Consider the following 23,855-nt stretch of genomic DNA (forward strand, 5'->3'; position numbering starts at 1 on the left):
CCCTTCACCCTTGGTGAGGGGTTAGGATTTATTCAAGAGTAGCAGGCAGAGGACTTGAGTAGACATTTCTTCCAAGAAGATGTACAGATGGCCAGAAGGCAAATGAAAGGGTGCTCAACACCATTAATCATCAGAAAAATGCAAATCAAAACCACACTGATATATCACCTCACGCTTGTTAGAACAGCTAGTCTTAAAGGACAAGAGGTGCATGTTGGCGAAGATGTGGAGAAAAAGGAACCCTTATGCACTGTTGGTGGGAATGTAAATTAGTGCAGCCACTAATGAAAATAATATGGAGATTCCTCCAAAAACTACAGATAGAACTACCATATGATCCAGCAATTCCACCAGGGTCTATATGGGAAGGAAATGAAATCAACCTTCCGAGGAGATATCTGCACCCTTATGTTCACCACAGTATTATTCTCAATAGGCGAGACATGGAAACAAGCCCAGTGTCCATCAGTAGACGAATGGACAGAGAAAATGTAATCTATAGCTATACACAATGGGATATTCAGCTATAAAATGGGATACACAATGGGATATTCAGCTATAAAAAAGAAGGAAATCTTGCCTTTTGTGACAACATAGGTGGGCTTTGAGGGCATTCTGCTAAGTGAAATAAGTCAGACAAAGAAAGACAAACACTATGTGGTCTCCCTGATACGTGGAATCCAAAAAAGCTGAATTCAAGCAAATAGAGTAGAATGGTGGTTGCCAGGGGTTCGGGGGTGGGGGAGATGGGGAGGTATTGGTCAAAGGGTGCAAACTTCCAGCTGCAAGATGAGTAAGTTCTGGAAATCTGATATACAGCCTGGTAACTATACTTAACAACACTGTTATATACCTGAAAGTGGTTAAGAGTATAAATCTTAACTTTTATCACCACACACACAAGATGGTAATTATGTGAGGGGCTGGATGTGTTAATTATTGCAGTATTCATTTTGCAATTTGTGCATGCGTCAAAAATCATCATGTTGGACACCTTAAACTTACATATATTAGAGGTCAATAGGATCTCAATAAGCCGGAAAAAAATAGTGGGAAGCTATTCTAGGGTTTTTGGCAGAGGAGTGACACAGTCCATTTTATGTTTTAAAAAGGACATCCTGTCTGTAGGTGGAGGGCCTAACCGAGGTGAGAGTGAACAAGGAAATCAGGTGGCGCCTACTTGGGAGATCAGGGGGCTGTGCGCTGCCGCAGGAGACAGGGCCTGATGTGGGTCTGTTTGGAGGAAACGGTCCAAGCTGGGAGCCGTCAGCACGAAGACCGCATTGAAAGCCACGAGAAGTGGGTGAAACCACCGAGGGTGGAAGGACACAACGTGTCATGCTGAGAGGCTTGCATTTCATCTCTAGCTAATGTACATCCACTGAGGGTCCTGGAGCAGGAGTGACATGGTCAAGTAGTCATCTAGAAAGACCTCTCCAGTGACGTGGGGAGAGAGGTTTGGAGGGCCCAGACAGCTGACTGTGGGAAGTACCATGGGAGAATGTTCTGGCCTGGCCACCTGCATGGTGCGCTGAACTAGGATCATAATCATGCCTTCTGGAATGTGGATCACCGTTCTCCTGCTTTCCACGGTCCCCCTGGGGAAAACCCGATGGGGCTTTCCAGTGTTGGCCAGGGTGTCTGCCGTCGGACCTGGATGCCCTGAAGCCCACTCGCTCCCTCTCGCCCGTTCTCCTTCCCTCACTGTGATTCTCAGGGACCACCAGTGCATCTTTAGGAGGCTTTTTGGTGATGATGTCTCTGCAGTGGCCCCTTCTCTTCACTCAGGCCCCCACCCTGTCTGTGCCTCTGCAGGGGCCCTTGCCCGCCGGGATGCTGATTGAGCGGTCCGCAGACTTCGGCAACACCTGGCAGGTGTACCAGTACCTGGCTGCTGACTGTGCCTCCGTCTTCCCCCGGGTCCGTCAGGGCCAGCCTCAGAGCTGGCAGGATGTTCGGTGCCAGTCCTTGCCCCAGAGGCCTAACGGGCATCTGGACGGGGGGAAGGTAGGTAGAGGGGGCTCGCAAAAATAGGCACGGGTTGGTGGGGGAGGGGAGGTCCCTGACATCACATTTGCTCACACGGTCACCCAGCCTCTGGAGAAGACGTCAGTGCACCTTGCTGTTTTTCCTGCTCCCTCCAATAATGACCTCTCTGGCCGCTTTCAGAATATTTGCTGTTTGTCCCCTTTGCTACTCAGGAGGAATATTTTAAAACCACATCTAGGGCCCTGCATAATCCAACCGTGCCCTCTTCCCCTCTTCCATAGCCACCGCTCCCAGCTCATTGGCACGGTCCCCACGGTGAAGAGGGTAAAATTGACTCTGCTTCAGTGCAAGGACTTTGAGATGGTTGTTAGATTCACGTGAGCAAAGTACACACATTTAATTTGATCTCTGGTTTCACCTTGGTAAAGTTTAACACCAGAATGAGCTTTCTCAGTTTAATCCCTCTGCCTCTCCCTTGGGGAAATTCAGGTAGAAGCTGTGGCTCTGTGTCACCAGAATTTAACCCTGAACTGGAACGGAGAAACTGCTTCTGGAAACGGCTCAGAACTTTCTCCCCAACTCGACTCCTCTCACCTGGGGTCAGATTCTTGCATTTCTTTCGTGACTGCCTTTCCTCTCACCACCCAGCAGCTGCCGCTGGAGGGCTGCTGTGTTCTCTGTCCTTCCTTCTCTGGTTCAGGCTCCAGCAGCCTTCAGAGCTGTTCTCCTGGGCACCCAGTGCTCAGAGTGCTGCCCTCCATGTGGGCGGTGCCTTGTTCCTTCCCTGGAGCAAGTCCTCCTGGGTCACAGCAGACCCCATCTGCTTGTTAACCACACTCCGGAGACTCCAGATCCGAACACAGGGCTTTTTCCTGATTCGTGGAAGGTTGATATGAAAGCTCTGGAATATACAGATGAATTCCCATACAATGAATAGGGTTTTTTGGTTTTTTTGTTTTTGTTTTGTCTTGTTTTGTTTTTTTAGACACACACACACACACACACACATGTGGATGAGCAGGGGAGGGGCAGAGGGTGGGAGAGAACCTTAAGAAGGCTCAACGATCAACTTGGAGCCCGATGCAGGGCTTGATCTCACAAACCTCAACATCATGACCTGAGGTGAAATCGAATCTGACGCTCAACCCAGGTGACCCTGAATGGTTTTTATTAAAGAGGAAAAGCATAGTTAAAATTGGGGTTGTCTAGAGTGTGGTTACCACATCCATGAATCCTTGGGCCCTGGACCTTCTCATTCATCCTAGGTGTTTGGAAAATTAATATTCCCTAAACCCTCATGTGCACATTATATATCTCACCATTATTTTTGACCCAAGGAAATCAGGAAATTCTTGGGATATCTGTATTTTTAAATGGAGAGGTGTGGTTGTCTACACACACACACACACACACACACACACACACACATTTAGGGCCCAGTGACCATCTGGCTCCCTCAGTGCAGCTGGCAGCCCTCACATCCATGGTCTACTCAGGTTCGAGGTGAGAAGGGCCTCAGAGCAGTCTGATGGGGGTGCAACATTGGTGGAAAGGGGCGTTGGGGGCACCCCATTTACCTCTTCCACAGGCCTTCCCTTTCCGTCTCTCTGTAGGTTCAACTTAACATCATGGATTTAGCATCTGGGATTCCAGCAACTCAAAGTCAAAAAATTCAAGGTCAGTGTGGTAACTTCTCCCCACTGCGGGTGGGGAACAAAACTTGGAACTTGGGACTTGCCTTGGTTGGTTGGTTGGAACTTGGGACATAGAAATTGCCTGGTCTTTCCTATTTCTGTCAATATGGTTGGATTTAATACTCACCCTGCTTATTCCATCAGGCTCTGTGGTAGACTCAGGAGGCCTGGGTTGGAGTGCAGGGGTCTTTCCTGCTTGGGAGGGTTGAGGGCTGAGGAGGATGGCCCCTCATATAACCAACCTTATGGAGGCAGGGAAGACCAGATGGTGAGATCAGAATTTCTTTCCTTATCTGTCCTGCCCTAGGAGACTATTTGCCTCTAACTTCCTTTCTTCATTTTCCCTTCCCCAATCCCCTCCCTCTGTGTTGTTTTCCCCCTCTCAGAGCTGGGGGAAGTCACAAACTTGAGAATCAACTTCACCAGGCTGGCCCCTGTGCCCCAGAGAGGCTACCACGCCCCCAGCGCCTACTATGCAGTGTCCCAGTTGCGTCTACAGGGGAGCTGCTTCTGTCATGGCCACGCTGACCGCTGTGCCCCTAAGCCTGGAGCCTCTTCCAGCCCCTCTACCGCTGTGCAGGTGACAGCCCTGGGTGGGAAGGGCTGAGGGGAGAGAGCAAGACCAAAGGAGACTGAGGACATTCTTGGGGCACCTATAAAACAAGGAGGGCACTGAATTTAAAACTTGGGTATTTAACCTTTTAGCAACACTGAAAAAGAGTCTAATTATTATTTCAAAGATCAGAATTTTGTAGCACTTCTCGAAGCCAGCCTTATGGTTTGTAATGGTTTGTTTTTCAGTTACACATAAGCAAATCTGTGGGTCTTGCCTGGCACTTAAGGTGATGCTGCTTAATCCTGGCTACACGTTTTAACTTCCTGGGGAGCTAAAAAAAAAAAAAAGAAAGTGCCCAGACCTCCATCCTCAGATACTCCAAGTTTATTATCGGTTTTTAAAGCTCCCAGGTGATTCTCAGCACTGCCAGGGTGGAGAGCCACTGGTTTGGGGACTCTAGAGTCCCATCTAGTGGCGAGATATAGGGAAGGTGAGAGAGAACAGAGTCTAACGTGGATGCTAAGCGTACCCCAGACCATCTGACTAATGAGTCAGATGGATGCATCAGGGATGGGAGAGGGAAGCTCCAACTTCACCAGCAACCCTGGGGGGTTTGCTGTGAAACCACACACGGGAAGCATCCGTAGAGTGACAACTTTGCGCTCAGAAGCAGAAGAAGCTGTCATTTCTATTCTTTGGAGCTTCAGCTCTTCTATTAACGTACGGGAGCTCATTTACCCTAGTGATGGAGGGGCACTAGGAAATCATGTAGAAGGGCCTAGAGGGAAATACAGGTGAAAAGAGCTCTGGCCAGCTGCATCCTTCCCACTTCTGGGCCAGCCTCTACCCAGGGCTGCAGAGTTGGCCAGAGGGACACCAGCTCCAGGAATGTGTCATCTATTAGGGCCTGGAGACAAATGAGCAGAACCCAGGCAGAACAGGATTGCTGATAGATGAGGAATACAATATGCTGTGGGATGTAGGGGCGGGATAGGGCACACCAGCCCCAGGGGCTCTCAACTCTGGCTGCACAGTGGAATCACCACTTTAAAAAGTACCAATGCCTGGGCCTTGTCCTTGAGATCTGGATCGAGTTGGGCCTGGCAATGGTAGTTCTAAAAAAGCTTCCCACGTGATTCTGGAGTTGCACCCAGGGTTGAGATCCACGGAATTAGGGGAACCAGGGAGGCCTGGTGAAGAAGGTGCCATTCTAGCTGGCAGGATCTTACTGGTGACCAGAGAAGGAAGAGAATTCCAAGCAGGAAGAAAAACATCAGTAAAGGCTAAGAGGTGGGGGAAAGCAGGGCTTGGACAGGACGCGCCTGGAGGTTCAGCTTGGCTGTGCTGTTCCAAGTGGGAAATAAAGATGAAGCAGACATGGTAGGAGTCTTTAATGCCAGGCTGAGGGTGTGGGGCTTAATTTGGAAGACAATGAGCACACAATAGCTATTCTATTTTTATATCTTAATAAGTCTGGTAACAATTCATCATAGCAGTCCTATTAGACAATCAGCCACAGGCAAAGATTGCCGGAATATAAGTCTGCAGAGGGCCCACAAGCTTCCAGAACCATAGTTTACCAGTAAGGGTGTCTGGGCACCTTCCAGGTGCTGCTTTGGACTGGGCATCACGGGCATGTTCAAGGGCAAAGAATGAGCTTTTTAAATACCTAGTTAGAATAGGAGGGCAGGTACATGCATCTGAGCATGTGCGCACGCGCACACACACACACACACACACACACACACACACACACCAGCACACAAGTAGGCGGCTGAGAGTGTCACTGGAGCCGAGTGAAGTCTGGAGGAGGTGGGGTCTGAGCTGGACCCTGAGTGGTGGTGGGGGTGGGGTGGGTAGAGGGCAGGTCCATTTCTGGGACATCCCTCTGATGATTATTCCTGATGGCTGGTGGCCCCTTTTCCAGGTCCACGATATCTGTGTCTGTCAACACAACACCGCCGGCCCCAATTGTGAACGCTGTGCGCCCTTCTACAACAATCGGCCCTGGAGACCTGCAGATGACCAGGACCCCCATGAATGCCAACGTATGGTCCAGAACTCACCTCCTCCCCTGTAGTGACTGGCTGGGGTGCTGGCCCCTCTGGGCCTCAATGATCTCACCTGGGACACAGGGAGAATCTATTCTTTATTATTTAAGTTTAACCTTAATCGCACCCCTGCAACGTAAGCTCTCCTTGCTCTGTGCGGATAGAGAGAGTTTAGGTTGCACCTGCCCTCTGCCTCCCCAGACTTTTTCCTCAGCCAGGCCTGAAGGGACCAAGGCTGGTCCTTGTTTCTCATGCCACATGGCTTCATGGTAACCTCAGATCCTCTATCTTCTGTGTCCTCCACTGGTGTTGTCCTGTGTAGGACTTATCTGGTTCCCTGCTTCACAGGAGCCCCTGCAGTCAGGGCCTTTCTCTGCACAAGGGAGGGAAAGAAGGATCCCCAGCCCAGAGAGAGGCAGTGGCCCAGGAGGAGATCCGCAGTGGCAGTCGGGGTGGGGAGGTGGGGTTGGGGTGGACCATTCAAAGGTCTCTCTCTCTGGCCCAACGCAGACATTATTCTCAGGTGAGTCTCCACATTGGGAGTTAAGAGGCCTGAATTCTTACCCTGCTCTGCTTTCTTACTGGCCATATAACCTTAAATAAGTCACACAAGGCTCCTCGGGCCTCAGTTTCCCCATTTTCTGAACCTGAACATCTTGCAGAGTTGCAAGAGACGCTAGTGCATTAGCGTGGCATATGCTTTGTGGATGGTGGTGGTGCTGGCCTACGGTCAGCCCTGGGAATGTCCTTTTGCAGCGTGTGACTGCAACGGGCACTCTGAGACCTGTCACTTCGACCCAGCTGTGTTCGCCGCTAGCCAGGGGGCGCACGGAGGTGTGTGTGACGACTGCCGGGACCACACCGAGGGCAAGAACTGTGAGCGGTGTCAGCTGCACTATTTCCGCAACCGGCGTCCTGGAGCTCCCATTCAAGAGACCTGTATCCGTGAGTAGGGGCTCTGGGGACCTAGCGTATCATCTGCCTGTTACTCCCCATCCTCTCTGGGTACGATGGAGCACGTGTCCCTGGGGACACACAAGCCCTCAGGAAGCGTGAAGACTTCGTTGTTTGCCAGAACTTGTGGGGAGTTGTTTTAACTTAGCTGGGCACATCTAAGCAAATCGGTTTGCCTCTCTGGACCATCAATCCATCGGTCAATCAATCGTTATGTAGCCCTGATTTATTTTAATTAAAAAAATTGTTTAATGTTCATTTATTTTTGAGAGAGAGGGACAGAGCGTGAACAGGGGAGGGGCAGAGAGAGGGAGACACAGAATGTGAAGCAGCTCTAGGCTCCGAGCTGTCAGTACACGGCTCGATGCAGGGCTCGAACTCACAAACGGCGAGATCATGACCTGAGTGGAAATCAGATGCTTAACCAACTGAGCCACCCAGGCGCCCCTATGTAGCCCTTATTTTGGACACAGGAGGGACAAAAGTAAATATAAGATATAGTTCCTGCTGTCGAGAAACACACACACTGTTTGGCAATGTGAATCATACCTGGAAAAGGCAGAATAAGTACTTCGTCCATATACATGCTATTGCCTTTACCATGTTGTATCGCGGTTTGCTCCGTATTTTTCCATGTCCCCCAATATCGAGAACTCCTCCGTGGCAAAGGTTGTGTCTCATATCCTTGGGCCCTCGTGCAATGACAGGCACATGGCTGGTGCTGAGCAAATGTTTGGTGAATGAACGTATGCACCAAACTCCCAGGAGTGACTTAGCACGTTCACAGGGGCCAGTGAGTTTGTACACGAGAGAGAGCAAAATGGACTGAAGCAATCTGAATCAGGCGGGGTTAATCACCAGACTTTTTAGACGAAGGAAGAATCTGCATGCTGAAAGGCTTGCCGAGAGGTCTAGGTGTGGGAGTTGAAGAAAGCTAGTTCACTTCCTGTTGATATTATTTATGGAAAGAGTTGACTTCTGTTTCCTGCAGTTGCTTGCTGTGTGGCCTTGAGTAACCTCAGGGTTATCCTGAGGATTTCATAAGGCAACATGCATGCGTGCACAGCTCAGCGCTTGGCATATAGTAGTCGTTCGGCAAACAACGACAACAAAAACTTCTATAGTACTTAACGTGCGCCAAGCGCTGTCTACCCGCTTTTCATTTACTCAGTTGTTTCTCACAGGAAACCCATGAGCCTTGTATAATTATCCCCATTTTACAGATGAGGAAACTGAGGCACAGGGGGCTCAAGTAACTTGACTAAGGTTGTAAGGTTGTAAGCCAGTACGTGCTGGAATAAAGGTTTGAACCAGGCAGTCTGGCTTCTACAGTCTGCTCTGAACTTTCTGCTTTTCTTCTTTCTTCTTGCTGTGGTGGCTGCTTCTGTCTCTCAGCCTGCGAGTGTGATCCCGATGGGGCAGTGCCGGGCGTTCCCTGTGACCCAGTGACTGGGCAGTGCGTGTGCAAGGAGCATGTGCAGGGGGAGCGCTGTGACCTGTGCAAGCCGGGATTTACAGGACTCACCTATGCTAACCCACAGGGTTGCCACCGTGAGTAGGGGGACCCAGTCTGGGATATCACGGGGAAGATTGCACCGGCCACCAGAGTCGTGATTTGCCTCTCTGTGGTGTGTGCCGGATGCTGTGCCATGGGCTTCCAGCAGGTGGCAGCACAGGCCCAGGTTAAAAGGTGGGACGGAGTAGGCCACCCGGAGGGAGTTGGAGGGTGGGTGGCCAAGCTGCCTGGTGCCAAGGAGGAAAGTGCAGTGGCCTCGTGAGTCAGGCAGGCAGGTTCTCTGGAAAGAACGACCCTGCCTGGTTCTTTTCCCGGGTTGGGTTCTCTCCCTGATGTGTGTCCCCTAGGGGTGCATTTTGGTTGTCTTGTGAGCTCAGTTCCCCTCCCTCCTGCAGGCTGTGACTGCAACATCCTGGGGTCTCGCCGGGACATGCCGTGTGATGAGGAGAGCGGGCACTGCCTGTGTCTGCCCCACGTGGTGGGCCCCAAATGTGACCAGTGCGCTCCCTACCACTGGAAGCTGGCCAGCGGTCGGGGCTGTGAGCCGTGTGCCTGTGACCCTCACAACTCCCTCAGCCCCCAGTGCAACCAGGTACGAGGAGGAAAGGGGTCTTGCCCACCAGCCTCTGTCTCCCCCCAGCGCTGCCCTTCTGGTCTTTCCGAAGTCAGACTGGTCTGGTTCTGTCCCCATCCTCTCTCCCTCTGTGACTCTGAGGCTTCTGCAATGCCAGATTCGTCACACCTTCTGCAGGGCCGTTCGGGGGCCTTGCCTTCAGAGCTTGTCTTTGAATGGGAGCCATTGTTTTAGGGGGCACACTCGCTCTGTAGGCAGTCCCGGGCTCTGTGTGCTGACCAGGGATCTGGCACATGGCCCCCCATTCCAGGGCAAGGCCAGGCCTGCGAGGGAGGTCCCCTCACAATGCTCTCCCTCACAGTTCACAGGGCAGTGCCCCTGTCGAGAAGGGTTCGGTGGCCTGACCTGCGACGCTGCAGCCCTCCGCCAGTGTCCTGACCGGACCTATGGAGACACAGGCACAGGATGCCGTGGTGGGTGCTTCCTGAGAGGGGCGATGCTGAGGCAACGGGTGGGGGGGTGCGCTTGGGCGGGCTCCTGGTGGAGGGCCGGTGGGTGGGTCTGTGGTAGGGGAGGACATCTCATACTGGACAGGTGGTGTGGGTCCTGGCAGCTCTGTGAGAGCACAGGTTCCCCACAACTGCTCCAGCCGGCCAGCCCACTTAGCGTCCCAACCCCAGGGCCGGCTGACTTCAGGCCGCCCCCCTGTCTCCACGACAGGAGGGTTGCTTTGCCCCCCACTTCCCAGAGAAAGCATTTCCCAGAAGCCCTCTCCGGGGCAGGGGCAGGAAGGGGAGGGGTTCCCTCCTAGATGGAGAAAGTGAATCTTGAGGGAAAGGTCTAAATTTCCCTAGAGTCAGTTTGACAAGCAGCCACAAGAGCATGGGACTTGGGGCGCCCAGACCCAACTCTGGTCTCAGCGTGGCCTCTGTCCTGCCGAGTGACTTGGTGTGGGTGGTTTCCGGCAAGGCCTCAGTTTCCTGAGGGCACGTTGTACTTAACAGCTCTGTGCCTTGTTGCTTCATCTCTACAAATGGGAAAATAAGGGAGGTTAACTCTATCACAGAGTGGCTGCGAAGTTAAAGCGAGTTCATGTGTGAGTGGGTGAGTGTCTGACTTAGAGCTGTGCCTGGCGCACAGTAGGTGCTAAATTAAGGGCTTGCTTTCATTGCTTGCATTGCCCTGATTTTGTTCTGGCCTTGGCGGTCTATTATTCTAAGCCACATAGACAGGCCCTGAAGAGAGGCCTCCGCTTCAGGCTCTCCCCACAAGGTGCCTTTATCTTCCTGACCCCCCGACCTTGACCATCATTTTTTCCCCACCTTAGCCTGTGACTGTGACTTCCGGGGAACAGAGGGCCCAGGCTGTGACAAGGCCTCGGGCCGCTGCCTCTGCCGCCCCGGCTTGACCGGACCCCGCTGTGACCAATGCCAACGAGGTTACTGTGACCGCTATCCAGTGTGTGTGGCCTGCCACCCTTGCTTCCAGAGCTACGATGCTGACCTCCGGGGGCAGGCCTTGCGCCTCAGCGGCCTGCGCAATGCCACTGCCAGCCTGTGGCCAGGGCTGGGTCTGGAGGATCCTGGCCTGACTGCCCAGATCATGGGTGCAAAGAGCAAGATGGAGCAGATCCAAGCAATTCTCGCCAGTGCCTCGGTCACCGAGCAGGAGGTGTCCCAGGTGGCCAATGCCATTTTCTCCATCAGGTAATTTCCCTTTCCCTGCCGAACACTTGGAGGAATTACATCACACGGGTTCACATAAGTGGCACACACTGGTCCTTCTTTCCACTGGTACAGCCCTTTACAGTTTACAGAGCATTTTCACATATGCTCTTTTTTTGAACTATTGCAACACTCCTATGAGGTTGGGGCGGTGGGTGTTATTACTTGCATTTTGCAGATGGGGGAACAGGCACAGATAGGGGATGTGACAGAGTCACGTGGCCACTGAGGGGCAGAGCTGGGACTCAGAGTGCAGGCAAGAGCCCCAGGGCTCTTTCAAGTGCCCGGTGCTGCCTGTGGGAGAGAGTCAGCTCTGGATTAGTCACCCTGGTGCAGGGCATTGGAGAGGCAGGGGCTCTAAAAATAACTTGTATTTGCCTTTGGAATGGGAGCGGTCCCACCCACACCTCCTTCCTACCAGCAGGGGTGTCTTCTTGTAAGGTTCGGTTCTGGAAGTTTCTATAATTAGTTTGCATTCCCCAAGCACTAGTTGACTTTCTCGGTGCCCAGAGCCATCCAGGTGTGTGATTGACTTAAGTCTCAAAATTCAGTAGTGAGTCCATAGGTATTTGGTAGACTGGAAATGCAGGCATGGAAGGGTGTCCCATGGAAAGATGTTCTATGCCAGAGCAAAGCCCGTAGGTGAAGGATGCAAAGCTTGTGGGGGCGGGGCGGGGGGGGGCGGAGTTTGTGGTTGGTAGACCAGCCAAGGAGATGGGGAGAGAGGAATCTCTGAAAACTCAATGGTTGTGCGCCAGGACTGATGGATCCTGACCCCCTTTGGGTGGAGATGACCAGTGGGTCGCGGCTATGGGTGCTCATGGGAGGCATGGGCTGCAGAGAAGAGACTTGGGAGCCCAGCAAGCAGGCAATACAGGTGGTACAGGCGGTGGCTGAAGCCAGCCTGCAGCGAGCTGAGGAGAAACGGGTTAGGGTGATTGATGCTCCACGTGGAAGCCTGCTATGGAGGTGGCGCAGGCTCAGGAAGGTTGAGACACACAGGTCAGGGAAGGAGAGGTTCCTGCGATCTGCCTGCCGAGGGACGGGGGCGGGGGGCAGGTTGTGCTGGCTCTCCTCAGCCTGCGGGGTCTGCATTCTGTTGCCTTTTTCCTGACTCAGAGAGGTTTCTCCGAGGGGCTGGCCGGGTTCTGGGGAGGCAGCCTCCTTCCCATATCTTAGCCGAAGCTCTTCTCCCATCTCAGGCGGACTCTCCAGGGCCTGCAGCCCGATCTGGCCCTAGAGGAGGAGACCTTGTCCCTCCCGGGAGACCTGGAGAATCTGGACAGAAGCTTCAATCGCCTGCTCATTATATATCAGAGCAAGAAGGAACAGTTTGAAAGGATAAGCAGTACGGATCCTTTAGGTATGCTCGGCCACGCCACACCGCACCTGGGCTCCGCTCTTGCTTGCCCTCCGTCTCTGGGCCTCCAGGACCAGCGGCGGCTCAGTTCTCCCCTCGTCTTCCCACAGGGGCCTTCCGGGTGCTGACTGCAGCCTACCAGCGGTCCTCCCAGGCTGCTCAGCAGGTCTCCGATGGCTCCCACCTGCTCCTCCAGCTCAGGGACAGCCGGAGAGAGGCAGAGAGGCTGGAGGGGCAGGTGGGAGGAGGAACGGGAGCCGGAGGTCCCCAGCTCGCGGCCCTGAGGCTGGGGATGGCTTCCTTGCCTGATCTGATGCCCACCATCAACAAGGTGACTCATGGCATGGAGCCCCACTTCTTGGATCTCCCTGCTCCAGCCTGTCGCGCGCCAACTGCTGCCATACTTTTCCTACGAGGGCAGTGTGACCCTACCCTACTCCCCCGCCCATCCCAATCTTTGGCCCCTCACGGTGTGCTTGGTGGTTGCCAAGGAAACAAGTTTCTGGTGCCTGGTTGCCATGGAGATGTCTGGCGGTTTGTTTCTTGGGTGTGGGACAGGAGTGGTTGTTGAAGAGCCTTGGGTACCCTCTTTGACGTCTCCTTCTCTCCACAGCTCTGTGGGGGCTCCAGGCAGACGGCCTGTACCCCAGGAGCGTGCCCCGGAGAGCTGTGTCCCCGAGACAACGGCACGGCATGTGGCTCTCACTGCAGAGGCGCCCTCCCCAAAGCGGGTGGGGCCTTCCGGACTGCGGGCCAGGTGGCCAGGCAGCTGCAGGGTTTCAACACCCAGCTCCAGCAGACCAGGCAGATGGTGGGTGCAGCCAAGGTGGGGTGGGCTAAGGGGATGGAATCCCTGGGGCAGGTCAGTTTTTATTTCACAGCCAGGAGACAAAAGCCCAGGGATGCTAGGTGACTTGTCTGAGGCCCCACAGCAAGAGAGAGGTAGAGTTTGGGGCCAATGTTCTGAGGGTTTTGTTTTGTTGTGTTGTGTTTTCTACCTGACCCTACATCATTTTTTCCAGAGCCAAACCAGGTTAGCAACAAACGTTTCCCTGGTAGATCTAGGGTAGCGGGTGTCCACAGAATCCCTGAGGGCTGCTTCGAGGCTCTCCTGGGGCCTTGATCGCTGCTGACCCATAGCGTGTGTTGGCAGATCAGGGCAGCAGAGGAGGCCGCCTCGAAGGTGCAGTCAGACGCTCAGCGCCTGGAGACCCAGGTGAGCGCCAGCCGCTCCCAGATGGAGGAAGATGTCAGACGCACACGGCTCCTCATCCAGCAGGTCCGAGACTTCCTGTCAGGTGAGCCTGGCCCTTTCTCTCCTTCGGCCTGAGAGGGGCCTAGACCCTCCATTCCCTGTCCCTGACGCAGCAGCTGGCTGCCTCCTTCCCTGGCCTCCAGGCCACCTGGGCCAGGTGCCCACCACTCGCCTGGATGGCTGCCACAGCCCTTCACTTATTCTCCCTCCCCCACCCCTGCTCCCTTACAGTTCACTCTCAACAGAACAACCTAAAACATCTTTGAAAAAATGCTTCAAATCCCTCACTGGCTTCCCCTCATTCTTGGAGTTACTGTGGCCTCTGCTCACCTCCCGGGTGTGGCCGTGTCTTCACTGCTTTGCTCACTGCCCATCCTTGAACAGGCTGGCTCTTATCCACCTCAGAGACTTATACTTGCTCTTTCTCTGCCTGGAATGCTCTTTCCAAGGCTGCTGATTCTATTCCTTATGGTCTCAATTTAAATATCATCTCCCTAGAGGCGCTTTCCTGACCACCCCATCTGGTACCCACTCCCAATCCTCCCAACCCCCACCACCGCTCCCAGCGTCTGACCTTCATTGCTTTGCTCTGAGCCTGTGGTTGTTGAATTCATTCGTCTCGGGGTGCACTGTCTCTCTGTCCACTAGACTCTAAACTGCAGGAGGGCAGGGATGGCTGCCTGTCTTATTCACTGTGTCACTGGCGCCCCGCATGAGGCCAGACACAGAAAAGCACCCGGTGTTGGTTGAATGACTAAATGAACCAGATCCCCTCTGTTGGTGCCCCGGGAGTGGAAAGATTCCTGGATAGCACTGTGACTTTGAGCAGGTTGCTTTTCTCTTTGCCTCACCTTTCACTTCTGCGAGCTGGGATGGTAGTATTTCACGTTGATTCTGGGGATCTAGTAACTGATGTAAAGTGTGCTTTGAAAAATTAAAGTTGCCTCAGGAATATGAGTTGATATTATTAGATTTCTGTTCCCTGCCAGGGAATTTGCTTGGCTGGGAGCCCAGTTAATATAAGCTGAGGGCTTGGTGTTACAACAGGCCTCTTCGTGCTACTCTTGCAATGCCTTTGCTCCAAACAGGCAGGTTGGAGAGAAGCAGGGAGGATCTGTTGGGAGCCATGGCTTGCCTGAGGCCAGGCTAGAGTCAGACTCCCAGGGAACCCCAGAATGGAAGAGAGTGGTTGTAGGGAAATGGTGCTCAAGAAACATGGACAGGGGTGCCTTGGTGGCTCAGTGAGTAACTAGCCTCCGACTTTAGCTCAGGTCGTGATCTCATAGTTCATGAGTTTGAGCCCCTGGCTCTCTGCTCTCAGCACAGAACCTGCTTCAGATCCTCTGTCTCCCTCTCTTTCTGCCCCTCCCCTGCTCACACTCTCTTTCTCTCTCTCAAAAATAAATAAACATTAAAAAAAAAAAGAAACCTGGACAAAGGAGCAGGCCAAAATTTGGAGTTCAGACTCATAGATAAGATCTTCCCCCAAGCCAAGCCCAGTGAAGGCTGAATTGTGTCAGCCCTGGCTAGGGGGTAGGAGGTGAGTAGGAAGTCTCTCTTTGGGGTGCAGCCTGGGCTCACATGAACAGGCAGGGAGTCACTGGGCTGAGGGGACCCTTTTGTTTTCTATGTTATACGTGTGCCTCAGGTCAAGTCCTTTGACAGGATCAGGGGCAAGGAGAAGGCACAGGGTGTGGGAAAGCCTGCACCTGTGAAGGGCCCAGGACAGTTCTCATAGTGCCCATGGGAATGGGTTTTGGCCTCTAGAGCACTGTGTAGGAGGTGCAGGTACCAGTGGCTGTTGTGCATAGGGTCGGTGCGTGGGGTGTGTGGAAGGCCCCTGGAGGAAGGAGGACCCGTGGTCTTTCCCAGGTTTTCAAATGGAATTAACAAAAATAGCTCCAGCTTACTGAGTTCTTACTAAGTGCCTGGTACTGGTCTAAGTGCCTCATAGGTATTACGTTATTTAATTGTGACTGCCTACCACTTTGTAGCAGGGGACTCCAGGCACAGGGAGGTTAAGTAACCTGCCTAAGAGCATCCAGCTTGGAGGGAATGTGGGTGGGATTCTTCTCATTCTGTTGTCCACACTGTAGGTTGCTTGCTGTACTGTTAAACACACACACACACACACACACACATACACACAGAGTTTTGTTAATGTTTTTCTTCCTGGATTGCTCCCCTGTCCCACCTCTCTTGACCTGGCTCATTCCTACTCCCCCTATAAGAATCCGTTAGATGGCCCATTCTCCAGGAGCCCCCCTGACCACCCCCTCACCGGACCCATCAGATGGGGTTAGGCGCTCCTCCAGTGGCTGTCTGAGCTCCCTGTGCTCAACCTCATCACTCAGGCTGGCCTTCCTTGTTATGTGTTTGTCTGTCCCACTAGGCTTTGAGCTCTGTAAGGATAGGGACTGAGTCTGATTTGATTTGCAGTCTCAGTCGCCCACATTCTGGCCCCAAGCCCCAGGACAAAGCATCTGGGTGGGCAGGTGCCCCCTCTCCTACCACGTCTGTACCTGGAATGTGTAAAAGTGGAAGGGAGACATAGGGAAGAGATAGTACTTCTACTTCTGACCTTATTCTCTGACTCAGAGTTGGTTGTAAGACCCTTGCTGATTGAGTGTTTCATTTTGTCCCTTCAGGTTGAGGATCCTTATTTCCATTTCACAGATCTGGAAACTGAGCTTAGAGAAGCCATGTGACTTGTCCCAGTTTGCTTGAATAGTAAAGGAGAGGCCTGGGTCTGGAGGGCCTTTAGTCATTCATTCACTCTGCAAACACCAAGTGCCTCCAGCGGCCAGGCACCACGGCAGGGGCCAGGGTACGGATGATGCCCAGGCACCGCCATCGTGGAGCTTCTAGTGGGGTAACAGACAGAAAACCAGAGACATGAGTTAAGGGTTCGGCATGTGGGAGGCAATAGATGCTAGGGAGAAAGATAAAGCAGAGAAGGAGGATAAGGGGCATTGGCACAGGTGAAGGTTGCAACTCTCGATCAGATGGCCAGGGGTGGCCTCCCCGGGAAGGTGACATTTGAGCAAAGACCTGGCAATCTTTCTCTGCCTTTGCAAAAATGAGCACTCTGGCTTGAGGAGGGGCACGTGGAAGGGGTCTCACTGCCAAGGAAGCAGTCAGTTCCAGTTGCTGGCCGCTCTCCCCAGTCTAGGGCTGATTATGTTTGTGCTCCAGGCATTGTGCAGTACCAGCTGGCTGGCACCACCTCCTTCTCTCCAGCCTGCAGCTTCCTGTGGCACCAGACACGGAGTTGCCACAGCTGTGTCCACAATCATCCTCCTGCAGCGTTCCCGGAAACCGAGAATGGGCACCTGAGTGCGCCTGAGAGGGCACAGCGGCTCCGCGGGCGGCCGGGGCCGAGATGTCACCGTGGCACTTCCCATGGCGCTGCTCGGCCTGGAGAAGCCTCTCATTTTGGGGGGCTAGACTCCCCCGGTCTGATGGACGGCTTGTTTTCCAGACCCTGACACTGATGCAGCCACCATCCAGGAGGTCAGCGAGGCCGTGCTGGCCCTGTGGCTGCCCACAGACTCCGCCACCGTCCTGCGGAAGATGAATGAGATCCAGGCCATCGCAGCCAGGCTACCCAATGTGGACCTGGTGCTGTCCCAGACCAAGAAGGACATTGCTCGGGCTCGCAGGCTCCAGGCTGAGGCTGAGCAGGCCAGGTATGGCCCTGGGCCCCGAGCTTCTCCCTGCCCAGGGTTGGCCTGCTGCTTTGCTCCCCAACTCCTTTGGTTGCGGGAAGAGGGAAGAGAATCTGTACACGTCAGAGGGGTGCAGAGGGCTGGGGGACAGGAGGGGTGCTTGCCGTGGTGGGGGGGATGGTGAGGTGATAAACAGCATCCACGGGAAACTTTACTCGCGTGACCCTGTCTTCCACATTGGAAACTGTGCCCGAGGGGTATCTCAGACATAACACCCACATTGATACCACGTCTGCTTGGTGGGGCCTTGGGATGGAAAAGATACTGAATTAATCTTCCCCGATTAGTCTGGGCTGGGAAGGATGTTCTCTTGAACTGCTGCACGAGTTGAGCCACACATCTATTCATTCACTGTTGCTCACTCCTTCTCTCTCCGCTCTCCTCCGCTCCTCGGTCCCCAGGAGCCGAGCCCACGTGGTGGAGGGCCAGGTGGAGGATGTGGTGGGGAACCTGCGTCAGGGCACAGTGGCACTGCAGGAGGCTCAGGACACCATGCAAGGCACCAGCCGCTCCCTTCGGCTTATCCAGGAAAGGGTTGCTGAGGTGACATCTGGGCCCAGCTTTGAGCCCTTGGTTTTCTGGTCCTGTGGCTGGGTGCAGATGGCCAGGGGTGGGCTCTGGGCTGCAGTGGGGGCGGGGGGCAGCTGAGCTGGAGAGGGAGGGGCCCTGGATGTCAGGGGGCAGATAGAGGATCCGGGGGAGGACAACAGCGGTATCCTGGTTGGAGAGAGTTTTCGCTGCCCGATGAGTTGGGCAGGGGGAGGATGAGGCCCCCGCTTGTGAGACCCACCACAACCCAGGTGTCCCTTTCCCCACAAAGGTTCAGCAGGTGCTGGGGCCAGCGGAAAGACTGGTGGCCGGCATGACGGAGCAGCTGGGTGACTTCCGAGCACGGATGGAGGCGCTCCGCCTGCAGGCTAGGCAGCAGCGGGCACAGGCAGCTCAGGCCCAGCAGCTCGCGGAAGGCGCTGAACAGCAGGCGCTGAGCGCCCAGGAGGTACGAGCTGACAGACTTCATCCTAGGCAGCACAGCCAGGGTGAGGGTCCTGAGCAGGAGAGGACTCTGTACACTTTGTGAGACCCTGGGCTCGAAAGCAATTCCAACATGTTATTCTAGAATCGTCAGAAAGGGCTTCGGGACTCTACCTCGGGCCACCTCTGGGGAGCTGGTCAGGGGTGTTGTGAATGATCTACCCAGTCCCTCCCCATTTACAGATGGACAGGTAACTTTGTCCGGGCCCAAAGCTCACCTACAAAGCAGGTCTGTTGGTACCCAGTCCAGAACTTGTCCCCTTTGTGGCTACCCAGCCCAGAGAGGCAGTTTTGACTTAGCCTAACCTGGGTCCCACCATTGTTGGAATTATGTCAGAGAGGTGATCAGAGAGCCTCTGGTCTGGGTCTCCAGCATACCAGGAACTTTGGCTCTCATGGTCCCAGTATAGTGGCAGGCAGCCAAATATGCTGCTACGGGACAACTAAGTGCCTGGCACCATGCGGGAAGTTAGGCAGGAAATGACAGGAGCTCAGGTGGAGGGAGGGAAATACAGAAGTAATTTAAGGTATAGTTTGTGGCCTAGGGATTTTCCTGGGCAAAAGCAACCCTCTGGGGAGTATCAGGAGGCACCTCGTGCCCGTGTGTTGATCTGGATGTTATCGAGTGCTTTAGCCAAAGGTCTTTAGAACTTTGGGTGGCGGTGATGGTGACACTGAGATTGTTCCACGTTTTTCAGGGATTTGAGAGAATAAAGCAAAAATATGCCGAATTGAAGGACCAGTTGGGTCGTAGCCCTATGCTGGGGGAGCAGGGAAGCCGGATCCTGAGCGTCAAGACAGAGGCAGAGGAGCTGTTTGGGGAGACCATGGAGATGATGGACAGGATGAAAGGTGAGGGTTCCGTCCCGGGGCTCGGACTCCTGGGCATCCCAGGAGGCTGGTCCCAACCCCAGGTCTCTGAGGCCCACCCTTGTCAGAGCGAGCAGTGCTAAGGGAGTGAGACCAGAAGGGAGTCCTGAGCACCTAGGAATATGAGGCACAGTGATGGGGCTGCGGGGAATGCAGAGATGCTCACAAGACCTGTCCTGCCCTCCAGATGTGGGTCATACGTCTACCAACCGGAAAAGGCCAGGTGGTAGCAATGGAACAAGCATTTACCTGTCTGTAGGAGTTTGCTTTTTTTTTTTTAATTTTTTTTAACATTTATACATTTTTGAGAGACAGAGCATGAGTGGGGGAAGGGCGGAGAGAGAGGGAGACACAGAATCTGAAACAGGCTCCGGCTCCGAGCTGTCCACGCAGAGCCCGACGCAGCGCTCAAACCCACAAACCTTTATTTATTTATTTATTTTTTGAATTGTTTTTTAACATTTATTTATTTTTGAGACACAGAGAGACAGAGCATGAATGGGGGAGGGTCAGAGAGAAAGAGGGAGACAGAGAATCCGAAACAGGCTCCAGGTTCTGAGCGGTCAGCACAGAGCCCGATGCAGGGCTTGAACTCACGGACCGGACCGCGAGATCATGACCTGAGCTGAGGTCAGACGCTCAACAGACTGAGCCACCCAGGCGCTCCAACCCACAAACCTTTAGATTATGAACTGAGCCTAAGTCGGATGCTTAACCTACTGAGCCACCCGGGCACCTCAGGAATTTACTTTTAATTGCGGGATTTGGGGGAAGATCATGCATAGGGGCCTTCTGGGGGAGGGGACCAGGGCACATAATAGCAGCTGCTAAAATTTCAGTACTTGATCAACCCAAAGGTCCATATGGGTGCCCACTGACCGACTGGCATCCCAGTAATGCCCCTGTTACACTCTGCTGGTGGGATCTCACCCGGCGGCTGGTGTTCGGTGGTGGCTACTATATCCTCAGAAAGGATGTTGACAAAGCCTGCACGTATCAGAGGGAGGGTGAGCAGGGCTGGGATTTAGAGAAGCGACCATAATTGTATCAGATGAAAAATGGGTGAAGGAGCTAGGGAGATTTGATCTGAGAAGACGTGGCCTCAGACATTTGAACGACTTCCATGTGGGAGACAGAGCAAATATATTCCCACACCCCTAGGAGACAGACCTGGGACAACCGGCCGGGGGCCAGAAGTGGTCAGACCCTGGCTTCATGAGAAGCCTTTTTTAACAGCTAGAGCTGCCTGAAGTTGGAACCCTGTGAGGCAGTGCACCCCCTCCTTATTCCTGGAAAAGTTCAGGCTGATGCTGGGTGCCAGCTCTCAGGAGTGTGGTAGAGGGGCCTCTTTCCTAGGGTGACAGTGACAGGAGGGACAGGCTGTCCTCCACATCCTCCGCAGGATCTGGTGGCGGCGTGCGGAACAGACCTGGCGGGGAGGACTAGATTTATCTGGGGTGGTATTTGGGGGAGGGAAAGCGCGGAGGAATTCTGGTCCCCCAGCCAGCGCTTTTGCCATGGTGCCCACTTGAGGACCATTAGTGGGATGGCAGTGTCTGAGTCCAATAGTGGTAGGTTGGTTATCTCGGTGCCAGTGGCCTCCCTCATGAGTCTGGGACGACTGCTCTGCCTAGAGCAGAGGGGGAGACTAGGAGATTTCTGGGTCTGGTTTCTCTAGAGTGGGGTATGGGTGGAGAGCCATGAGGCTGGAGAGAACTTGCCTTAGTGACCAGGCTCCCCCACAGGTGATTTCACCTGTGGCTGCTGCCAAGCGGGTGGGAAGAGAAGGGTTTGGAGTCTTTGGGTATCTCACCAGCGCCTCCTCCCCTCGCTGTTCCATCTGCCTCAGACATGGAGTTGGAGCTGCTTCGGGGGAGCCAGGCCATCGAGCTTCGCTCGGCAGACCTGACGGGGCTGGAGAAGCACGTGGAACAGATTCGCGATCACATCAATGGGCGTGTGCTCTACTATGCCACCTGTAAGTGACGTGCCGGCTTCCAGCCCCTGGCCCTGCCCGTCTGCCCTCTTTACTTTTGGAGGACAGACTGGGTTGGAATGCTTTCCAGCTCCAGGAGACTTTTATACAGCCGAAAGCACAGCGTGGTCCACCCCTGGTGTGCAGCTGTTAAGATTGTTCTGGGCTGCAGCTGAGCCCGAGATGATGGGAAATTACATTTGAGAGACAGAGAGGGTGGAGGCGGGCCGTGCCTTTGTGACTGGGAGCTCTCAAGTGCAGGGAGCTTGGCTGGGCAGCATGCATGCCCTTCATCCTCCACTGAGGCTGAGTCCTGGACGAACCCAAAATCTTAACAAACAGTGATGTACAAACTAAAAGCCCAATAAAAATCTTTGGAAAGAAGTCTGGAGGTTGAAAGAGTTTCAGAAAATGGCCTCCCCATCAAGTAAATCTTTGTCACTTGTGTCTGTCCCACACTTGGGGGTCCTGGGTGCTCCCCTGCTCAAGCCCAAGGCCTGGTGGTGTAGGAAGCATAGGCTGCCCCACTTTGCTCAGTACAGCTTGCTCATCACCCAAACTTAGGGCGACTGGACCCCTTTGCCCCAGGACCCAAGGGATCCCTTCCTTGAGAGACCAGACCAAGTATTTTCATCTTTGAGCAGCGATCCAGTTTCTCATTTACAGATGAGGAAATAGAAATCCAGAGAAGGGAAGTATTGTGTCCAAATTCACCCAGCTCCAGAGGCAGAACCTGTGTCTCTTGGGATCTCAAAGAGAAGTTGCAAATGGATGACGGGTAACTGCGTGTGTGTGGCACATATGGAAAAGGCGTGACGTGAGTGTGCTAACCACAGCCCGTGCAATGTGCTAGGCGTTTTACCTACATTAACTTTTTGACTATTATTAATCACGTTAATTACTTATTGAGCACTGCGCGAGAGACATCATGTGCATTATCTCGTGATGTAGGTGCTGTTCCCATTTGACAAGTGAGGAAACCAAGGCACAGGCTGGGTAACCCCCACCCGCAAGGTCACAGATGAGGCAGAGGGCAGGGCAGAGCTGGGCTTTAAACTCATGATCGGCTACCACAGTCATTAGGAGAATGGATGCTGGAGCCTGACGGCTCAGGCTCGCACAGACCCTACCCCGGGGGTCGTTCTGAGGAGTCAATGAGTCAGTGCGCGAAACTCCTGTCATTAAGTACCTGGCATACCTTATGCTCCCAGTCTGCATCAGCCACCACCCTGCCAGACCCCAGGCTCTCCACCCGGCACGGGCTCAGAAGTCCCAGAGCCAATTCTGACTTTGAGAAGAACCACATGAAGCCTCGTAGAGAAAAATATGTCCGTTTTATTGAGCACAACACCGAGCATGAAGCTGGAGAGGACGGGGTACAAGAAAACTAGGGAGGGACAAGAATAAGGTCCCCGATTTCCAGGGAGAGAAAGAAGAGCAGAAGCAGGATGAGAATTAACCATCTGAAATGAAAACCGTCAACTTCCAATTTGTACTTCATTGGGTGTGGGTGGGGCGTCTTGGTCAGGATAAGGATTCCTCGCAGTACCTAATCATTGATTTCTTTCTTTTTCATCTTGGAGGCTGTGGGGCTGCTTTGGGCCTGGGGCAGGGAGGGAGGTGGTTCAGAACTGAGCGGGGGAGCAGGCCGGCCGCGTCTCAGCCTGGTTGGAGCTAATCCTAAAGCCAAGGATGGGAACTTGAGAGCTCACGGGTGGCCCACAGAGCTGTCATTCATGCAGATGGGCAAGCGACTACATTAATGAGCCCATTCTGGCCGTGAGGACAAAGGCCTGGCAGGCAGGAGCGAGTGTGTGCTGAGCCGGAGTCTGGGTCGATGCTCCATATGGCTTTGCTCGGAGAAGGTGACACAGCCTGGCCAGCCCATTAAGCTTTTCATCACAAACAACACAGACCCGGGCAAGAGCTACCTAGTACACTGCACGGAGCCACGGCACGCAGGGTGTGGGGGCGCAGAGCAGGCAGGTCAGGGAGACCTGGAAACGGGTGGATGCCGCCCTCCTGCCCACGGCTTCAACGAGGCCTCCGCGCCTCGGGGCTCACTGCTGGGCCTTCCGTGAGGGTCTGCCCCGGGGCGGCAGCGTGCTGCTTCCGACCCTAAACCACTCCTGCCAGGCCCTGCTCCGCTTGCTCCGCCTTCCTCCCCGCTGCAGGGTGGATGCCGGGTTTGGAAGGGTAGAGAAGAGATGACAACTCTCCTGCAGAGGAAATGGGTTCGGGGTGGGGGTGGGCCTGCCGCTTCCGGTGCCCCTCAGACCCCTTCATTCAGACCCTGTGCTGGGGCTCTCCTTCTGGGCCAGAAACCCTCCCCGAGCCCCCCGCCCTGGCCCTCCCACCTCTGGTCGCCTCACCTGAAAATTGACACAGGCGTGGACTCCGGGGATCACATGATGAGACAGACTCCAGTCTGCCCCGTCCGGCAGTGGGAACTGCCGCTGGCTTTAACCGGCACCATGACCTCTGATTTGTAGTTCCTGGAAAGCCAACGAGGCGGCAGGCTGTGAAGTATTTGTGGAAGCAAGAAGATCTGGGTGGTTCCCCGTGACCGTGGCATCC

General features: G+C 54.0%; 2 protein-coding genes across 3 annotated transcripts in view; one reads left to right on the forward strand and one right to left on the reverse strand.

Moving 5' to 3' along the window:
* Positions 1 to 21,662, forward strand: part of LAMB3 (laminin subunit beta 3) — a 37,843-nt gene extending 16,181 nt beyond the window's left edge. Inside the window, exons 6-23 of the mRNA XM_060643926.3 lie at positions 1,816 to 2,007; positions 3,603 to 3,666; positions 4,070 to 4,263; positions 6,167 to 6,287; positions 7,047 to 7,235; positions 8,640 to 8,795; positions 9,156 to 9,352; positions 9,696 to 9,807; positions 10,662 to 11,040; positions 12,261 to 12,421; positions 12,529 to 12,749; positions 13,032 to 13,229; positions 13,572 to 13,716; positions 17,155 to 17,362; positions 17,803 to 17,944; positions 18,222 to 18,398; positions 19,132 to 19,285; positions 21,153 to 21,662. Coding sequence (XP_060499909.3) covers positions 1,816 to 2,007; positions 3,603 to 3,666; positions 4,070 to 4,263; positions 6,167 to 6,287; positions 7,047 to 7,235; positions 8,640 to 8,795; positions 9,156 to 9,352; positions 9,696 to 9,807; positions 10,662 to 11,040; positions 12,261 to 12,421; positions 12,529 to 12,749; positions 13,032 to 13,229; positions 13,572 to 13,716; positions 17,155 to 17,362; positions 17,803 to 17,944; positions 18,222 to 18,398; positions 19,132 to 19,285; positions 21,153 to 21,289 — 3,147 coding nt within the window. The 3' untranslated portion in view covers positions 21,290 to 21,662. The remainder of the gene's footprint in view (positions 1 to 1,815; positions 2,008 to 3,602; positions 3,667 to 4,069; positions 4,264 to 6,166; positions 6,288 to 7,046; positions 7,236 to 8,639; positions 8,796 to 9,155; positions 9,353 to 9,695; positions 9,808 to 10,661; positions 11,041 to 12,260; positions 12,422 to 12,528; positions 12,750 to 13,031; positions 13,230 to 13,571; positions 13,717 to 17,154; positions 17,363 to 17,802; positions 17,945 to 18,221; positions 18,399 to 19,131; positions 19,286 to 21,152) is intronic.
* A 931-nt stretch (positions 21,663 to 22,593) lies between these two features.
* The window catches only part of CAMK1G (calcium/calmodulin dependent protein kinase IG), a 29,578-nt gene continuing 28,316 nt past the window's right edge, over positions 22,594 to 23,855 (reverse strand). For both annotated transcript variants that reach the window (XM_060643933.3, XM_078440785.1), the window contains exons 12-13: positions 23,651 to 23,773; positions 22,594 to 23,497 (exon numbers count right to left, since the gene is read on the reverse strand). In XM_060643933.3, coding sequence (XP_060499916.1) covers positions 23,683 to 23,773 — 91 coding nt within the window. In that variant the 3' untranslated portion in view covers positions 22,594 to 23,497; positions 23,651 to 23,682. The remainder of the gene's footprint in view (positions 23,498 to 23,650; positions 23,774 to 23,855) is intronic.

Source organism: Panthera onca, chromosome F1 (assembly GCF_046562875.1).
Source record: "Panthera onca isolate mPanOnc1 chromosome F1, mPanOnc1 haplotype 2, whole genome shotgun sequence".
In the NCBI taxonomy this organism is placed as follows: Eukaryota; Metazoa; Chordata; class Mammalia; order Carnivora; family Felidae; genus Panthera; species Panthera onca.